This window comes from Zerene cesonia, chromosome 19 (assembly GCF_012273895.1).
Source record: "Zerene cesonia ecotype Mississippi chromosome 19, Zerene_cesonia_1.1, whole genome shotgun sequence".
NCBI lineage: Eukaryota > Metazoa > Arthropoda > Insecta > Lepidoptera > Pieridae > Zerene > Zerene cesonia.
This window is the reverse complement of record NC_052120.1, coordinates 4,731,363-4,738,774: the sequence shown is the minus strand read 5'-3', so window position 1 is coordinate 4,738,774 and position 7,412 is coordinate 4,731,363. Positions and strand designations below refer to the sequence as shown.

General features: G+C 35.7%; 2 protein-coding genes across 3 annotated transcripts in view; one reads left to right on the top strand and one right to left on the bottom strand.

The window, feature by feature from the left end:
- The first annotated feature begins 33 nt into the window (after positions 1-33).
- Positions 34-2,629, top strand: LOC119834390 (trypsin, alkaline B-like). The gene is made up of 4 exons (XM_038358735.1): positions 34-260; positions 525-693; positions 1,184-1,439; positions 2,243-2,629. Exons 1-4 carry the CDS (start codon positions 215-217, stop codon positions 2,567-2,569), a joined length of 798 nt encoding a protein of 265 aa, XP_038214663.1. The 5' UTR covers positions 34-214; the 3' UTR covers positions 2,570-2,629.
- LOC119834389 (galectin-4-like) overlaps positions 2,623-7,412 on the bottom strand; it is a 10,621-nt gene continuing 5,831 nt past the window's right edge. For both annotated transcript variants that reach the window (XM_038358733.1, XM_038358734.1), the window contains 6 exons: positions 6,577-6,686; positions 6,177-6,323; positions 5,675-5,894; positions 5,149-5,270; positions 4,411-4,615; positions 2,623-3,431 (listed from right to left, as the gene is read on the bottom strand). In XM_038358733.1, coding sequence (XP_038214661.1) covers positions 3,234-3,431; positions 4,411-4,615; positions 5,149-5,270; positions 5,675-5,894; positions 6,177-6,323; positions 6,577-6,686 — 1,002 coding nt within the window. In that variant the 3' untranslated portion in view covers positions 2,623-3,233. The remainder of the gene's footprint in view (positions 3,432-4,410; positions 4,616-5,148; positions 5,271-5,674; positions 5,895-6,176; positions 6,324-6,576; positions 6,687-7,412) is intronic.

Genomic DNA, 7,412 nt, shown 5'->3' with positions numbered 1-7,412 from the left:
ATGGAGTGTGAGAAAATTAAATGGCAAGTTATAGTAAATATACTTGTTATAACAAAGCACTGATTAGATGATAGTCTTCTACGGCATTAAGGTATAAGTAAGGTTAAAAATAATGTATCCTAAGTGCCACTTCAATACAAGTATAAAGATATGGTAATGAGATATAAACAAGAATTTGCCATTTAACAACATTATTTTAGTATAACTAATTGCAATGCGAGTTTCAATATTTCTCCTGTATACAGTAGCTGCTGCAGTGGGTAAAGTTGTGTTGTTTTTTTTTTTGTATTATTGCTACTTTATTGTTACAGTGATTGAAGTGAGATAATATAATTATAGTGATTTTAACTTGTATCTGAATTGAAAAATTTTGCATAACAATATTTATTCATTACGTAATCTAGATAACTTTTCAATTTTACTTAAGTAATGCCTTTAAGTACCGTAACATAAGTTTTCAGTGAAAAGATGTCATAAAGTCATGTTAAAAAAAATAAGTGTACATTTAAATTAAACATTTCCAGCTGTGCCCCGACGTTCAATGCGTATCGTTGGTGGCAACACCACCTCTGTTGAGGAATATCCCTTTATGAGTAACATGCAATACGGACTGTGGGGAATTTGGTGGTACCAATCCTGTGGAGGATCCCTTATCACCACGAAAGCTATACTATCTGCGGCGCATTGCTACTAGTATGTTTGTCATTATTTATATTATATAGTTGCTATTTCCATAATAATTAAATTATTATTATAAAAACCAAGTCATACATATAAAGAGAAATGCAAGTATCATAACATTTAATATTATGTTAAAGACGATACAACAATACTTTGTCAAAATATAGATGTACGATTTGAGCTGTAGGGCGTGCCTAAGAAATGGGCGTACATAGTCGTATGCGCTGGTCTGACGTGGTCACATATATGCTCGAAAAATATCATCCTCCTTCTGACGCAGTCGGGTAAAGAGATGCTACAAGTCTTCTACAAGTATATTAGTAGGTTCTATACGAGAAGCAATAAAATATAGCGCTCGTTTTGAAAATTAATAAATTTGCTGTACAGCTTATAACAACACACGATAAATTTGGAAGTTGTCAACGCGCCATCTTACATTAAATTCTTATTTAATTTTTTTTAAAAGGAATGTTATTGAAAATGATGAAAATGTACATTTTAGCTTAGACAGTCCATCGTCATGGCGAGTTGTTCTCGGGACGTCAATGGCTTCGAGTGGTGGCTATACGTATAAAGTTGCAGATTTGATATGGCATCCTCATTATGATAGTATTTCTTTGGACAATGACGTAGCCATCGTCAAACTACAGAGCGGTTCCATACTTTCGAGTAAAGTATCCGTAGCACGCATAGCTGGACCGAGTTATAACCTTCCTGATGGAACCATTACGTACGCAGTGGGATGGGGTACTCTTTGGGTAAGTCATATTAAATACAAGTTTGTTGATAAATATAATGATCCATGATACAAGAATTTAAGTACCGCATCGAATAACTCTTGATGACGAAAATAACGTTTTAAATTTTTTTTTACAATTTACTTCGATATATATCTACCTTTACCTCGGGTAATGTGCCTAAGGGGCACCCCACGCTATCTATTGAGATGATTAAGAACCATCACAACCACTACGAAACATTATTTCAATGATTACAATCTTGTATCGATGGAACGCGGCCTTTGTTAAATTGAATTAAAGAGTAGAAGAAATTCGATCACTGTGGCGGGATCACGGGTGGCCGAGAGGCTGCGTTGCTACGGTTTGGCAAAAAAATTTCCCGCCTCGTGATCAATTTTTTTCTATTCTTACAGAATTTCTTATTTTATTTATAAAGCATTTCAATGCTATAAAACTAAAAATTCAAAATAAAAAAGGTTACGCGGATCTCATAATATGCGCTCCCGTTACCGGGTACCGATCACATTGCTTATTTCGAGCGGCGGTGGCGCACCCTAAAAAAGGCATCGTCCGCTCTATGCAAATGAAATACATAACTTCAGTAAATTTTACTCAGTAAGAATTATTATCTATAGGTAATGTTAATTTCTCTAATTTTGTAATATAATCTCTAAGCATCACATTCTTGACTTTGAAGACTTTCACCAGTCGTAGTATTTCACTCTGTATTGTATACAAACAAAACGATTTATTAATTAATATAATCAGGCGAACTATCCCCAACAACGACAGGAAACTATAAAAATCCTTCTAATCCACAGTCCGGAGGTGACCCTTCAGAAGAACTTCAACACGTGGATGTGAACGTAATTAATCAAGAAATTTGCGCCGAAAGATACGCATCACTGAAAGCACAACCGGGGAACGAAAACTGGCCTGAAATAACAGACGGCATGTTGTGTGTTGGCGTTCTGGACGAAGGTGGTAAAGATGCGTGTCAAGGAGACTCTGGCGGACCTTTGGTACATGAAAAGAATGTTATTGTTGGGATCACGTCTTGGGGATACGGCTGCGCACACCCACAGTACCCTGGTGTTAATACTCGTGTATCCGCCTTTACGGGCTGGATTGTCGCAAATGCTAAATAGATATACTATATTAACTAGATTTGGATTGGATTTTATCAAATAAAAAAAACTTCTCACAAACATAGCCTTTATTTTGACCATAAGAACAGTTCAATGATTATTTCTTATAACTTAAGTTTTAATATAACATTTGTCTTAGTCTACACAAGAGTCATTTGAACAAAAAATATCACTTATCTGATAAATACATTATATAACTTGCAACGACATAAATGCTTTCTGTACTTAATTTCAATGGCACATTTATAAGCTTGTATAATCTGTTTATAACTGTCAACAATATCACAATTCCCTTATTATTAATAATTTTTATTTATATATAAATAAATTAGCAACAACTTGCGATTACACGAGGTTAAGCACTTTAATCAAAAATAAAATATAAATAATTATAATATATAAAAACTTTCAAACATCACCAGCATTAATTGCACAGGAATCAAAATCTTTGATATAATTAAATTCATAAGTACCTTAATATAATATTCGATTATCAATTGAAGAACATCGTCTTTAGGCTCAATAGTCTTTTATAAGAGATCTAATTCATTAATAATTACTTATCATCAAAATCATGATCAAATGCAATGGACCGTCATACTATAGTTTAAAACACATCTAATAAAATTTATCAGTAAAAGCTAATTTTATCACCGCCTTATGTCTATGGACCGTTACGTTTTTCCTCTCCTACGGGAGAGTTGGTGGATGGACAAATATAAATCTCTTCGGGATAAAGATCTCCCCGAATTCGTAGCGCTTTGACCCCAGCGGCTGCCGCTCGATACTCCAGCTCACCGATGAGAAAGTCATCCGCAAATATGCACCATTCAGCCGGCCCTCGGACTATGCGTAATGTTGTCTGAAAACAGGATTTTATATGTATGAGGATAGGATACAATATCCTCTTCTAAAACCCATGTCACACTCTACATGGAAGTAAAAATCTTAAGTACTTAAGTAATCGTTAGTATACTTTAAGGAGCTATTGTTTTTTCAGATATTTTATACATCATTATATTTTAAAACTGTCGATTGGGTGTCATTGGTCTTTTGTGCAATCTAAGAAACAGTAAAAGGTATTTCTTTACCCTTGCCTATGAAATTATTTATTTGGTAGTTAAGGTTTGTAGTCACTTCCTTTAGTGCCGGGCACAAGTCTGGCGGTGCCCTCGACCGCTCAGGCGAGGCGGTTACTAATCGGCGAGTAGCCATAAATTTTTTTATGTCATCCTCTGGAATGAAGCTGGTGTGTCGCCTGATGGTAAGCGCTACCATCGCCCATGAAGATTTGGAAAGGCGTATGGTTGATTGCACACATTACGACTCTACAAATGGATTACCGACTTCGAACTAGAAAGGGATTAAGAAAGGATTAACGAGAGGAATAAATGAAAGGAAAGGACTGGGAAGGGAAAGGAAAAGGAGACGGGCCTCCGGCTCCCCCACTCACCGAACGAAACGCAGCAGTATGCTATTTATAATAATAATAATTTAATTATATATAAATTAAGCACACCACACTAAAAAGAGAAAGCAGCAAACTATATAAAAACAATAAAAATAAATAAAACAAAAATAAAATGAAAAACAAAATTATAACTAAACATTTACGCATATCTGTGTGGCGACCTAAACGGGGAGGCCACTCAGCATCTGTTATGCCGATATGGTCAGCATAACGCTGATTTTCAGAGCCCCACCAGGCAATAACGCATTAGCCCAAAAGTGTCCCCTATTTTAAACAAGGTTACATGTATGGTTTCTTAATTTGAAATAATTAAATGGAAATTTGACGCCGGCCACGAGTCGGGTAAGGGCGAGCGCGAGTAGTCACCAACCTTGGTGGCGGGCACGAGGCGCGCGGTGCGCTGGCGGCGCTCGGGCCCCCAGGCGCCGAGCCACGCGTTGAGCACGACGAGCTGCCGGTCGAGGTGCGAGTCGGCGTGCGCGCGCAGGCTCGCGTGCAGGTGGATGTTGGGCCGCGGCCACTCGCGCGTGTAGTCCATTAGGTCCACGGTGAACGAGTGCAGCATTGGCCGTAGTCTGGTAAATATTATATAATATGCGTATACATAAGTATACGCATATTAAATAACGCGCCGCGCGTTTTAACTGACGGACGAACCGACGGGTGTAAGCATATTTTTATGTAGCTCATGTATCCATTCAGTAGTCTTTACGTGAGTAGTAACAAATATCCATCCAGCTGGTGGTACCCCTGATGGTAAACGATCACCACCGCCCATGAATATTTGCAGAGGAATATGATATAATGCCTCTGATACTATTTCACACCGATGTCCTGTAATAATTTGATACCTTCCTCAGTGTTAACTGGTCCAATATGAACGTAGCTGCTCTTTCAGGCAACCATATTTGCATAAATAGAATAGAAAGCGTATTAAATATAGTATTAAAGTTGTTGACTATTGATAGCTAGCATAGTATTAAAGAGTAAAAAATGTAACCAATCTTATCTTAACTTTATTAACTTTAAATCACCAAAACATCACCGTGAAGATTTTGATTTAATATAAAACCTTCAGCTATAAACTTTAATATAAATGTTATATTACCTTCCATGAATAACCAACTGGTGAGCGTCTGGGACACCATACGGTAATGCAGCTATGATATTGGAATGCCAAGATGGCTCCTCGCCTTTAGCTGGACCTTTAAAATAATCTCTTACTGGTACCTACAAAATATACTCATTATAATACATATTTTATTTTAAAACGATTTATTATGAAATATGTACAACATTATTCTCTTTATTCTTTTTAATCATTCGATTTTTAATACTCAAAAAAAAAAAACAACAGAAACTTTATATCTTATCTTTATAGCAAATATTACGTAAGAAATACGTAATGTACTTAATTTAAATAAAGGGTGATAATTGAAATAAATATATCAACTAACATATAATAAATGATAAAAAACAAAGGCACACACGCTTGTATATGATAAATATAAATATAATTTATTTTCACTATCATAACATTAGTGACAAAATTTTCACAGTTTACTACTATTTCCACGGAAACACTAAAGAGCGAACTTAATTAAAGCAAGCAGCTAGAGGAACATAATACTCACTTCTAACACCGGTGACGCCAATGTCGGGTAAATATCAGTCTTCATTACGCTTAACGTCGCATCTCGAATGCCCGTCACCTGCACCCAGCTAGCTACGAGGGGGCTCGGGTTTCTATGCTCGTAGCTGCAATAATGCTCCCCATTCACTGCCCATAATGTTTCCTTTTCATCCACCAGGATCTCGATCGTGAATAGCGAATCTGCTTTGAATGGAAATAATCTGAAAAATAAATCATTTCGAATGAGACAGCTTTCAAACGTATTGAATCAAATTGAAATTTTTCTTTTTAATTCTAGAACACATATATAATAATATTCAACACAGTTACTGGAAATGATTATGTTTAATGGAAGATCTGTAAACCAGTTAGGGTTAAGACTTTCAATTCAACTTTCAAACTAATACATCGGAGAAACCCTTAAGTCATCGACGATTACATTATGTTGAGAGAAGGTTTAGACTAGAAGCGTTTAATAGCCATTCAATAAAATGTTTATTCACCGATAAGCAGTGGTTTCCTCGAGTCCCCACTTGTCGTGGCGCTTTGTGTTCCTCACGACATAGCATTGTGGCAGACGAACGTTAAAGTGGACGGCTATATCTCCTCGACCCGATTCGGCATCTCCGCACCCAATATTCACGGCAAACCTATTTCAGTTCAAACATACCCACATTAAACCATAGAGATACAGTTGATTAAATGGAATTTACGATAAGAGACCTAGCACGAACCATATTGTGTTCTTATCTGTTAATGATTTGGGTCATTTTGTAATTTTACACAAAAAAGAAAATCATTGAAGACACATACAAAAAAGCATAGAGGGGCATGGTTAAAAACATGTTTAGGTACGTGTAAAATTTATAGAAAATTTACTTTTAAATTGAATGTCTTACCTACCATGGTAAATCTTCAGAGGGTGTGCCCGTGCACACAACGTGGGATCCGATCGACAATGGTTCTACTAAGGTATGTGTAAATTTTACTTCCCGCGCTTCGGCTAACTGAAGCTGGAACAAAATATTAGATTATAATTGTATTACCTCTGGTTACTTTAATAAAATGACAAAGAAACAAATTAATGAGTTTTTCATTTTAATTTCTTTCAATTGATTGCAAATTATCATATTTAATGATAAAATAACGACAAATTATTTAAAACACATAATATATACATATTTCACTGAATTTACCCGTGTTATATAAAAACCAGAGCGATGTTTCCGAGACAGCTTTCTTAACAGTTTTTTCATGGTCAAAGAAAGAAATAATGGGTAATCGCGAGCAATAAGAAATGCTTTGCTTATCACGTTATGTTTATTGATTCCAGATAATCTGCTATTATATTGCAAAGCGATAAAATCGTCTTTCGTGTATACAATAAATATATTCCATTAGTACAAAAGTCTTTCTTTTACTAAATCAACAACAGGAATAAACGTATAAAATATTCGCTTTTAAATTTTAAGATGTCTATCATCGGTTAATTTGGTATGCTTCTAATAAGGCGTTACATTCGCGTCGTGTACTTGCAATATCTACCTTTATTAATTCATTCCACGTAGGTAAATCGACGACGACTTTAAATTAGTCATAAGCATGAGGTCATCAAAACTAAGTATGAAATTAATTGATGTCGGGGCCATTCTCAGTGGCCTGTGAATATTTAATATAGTCTTTCAATCTTGGAACAAAAGAAAAACAAAGACGTTTACTGACGTTCAGACTGGATAAAT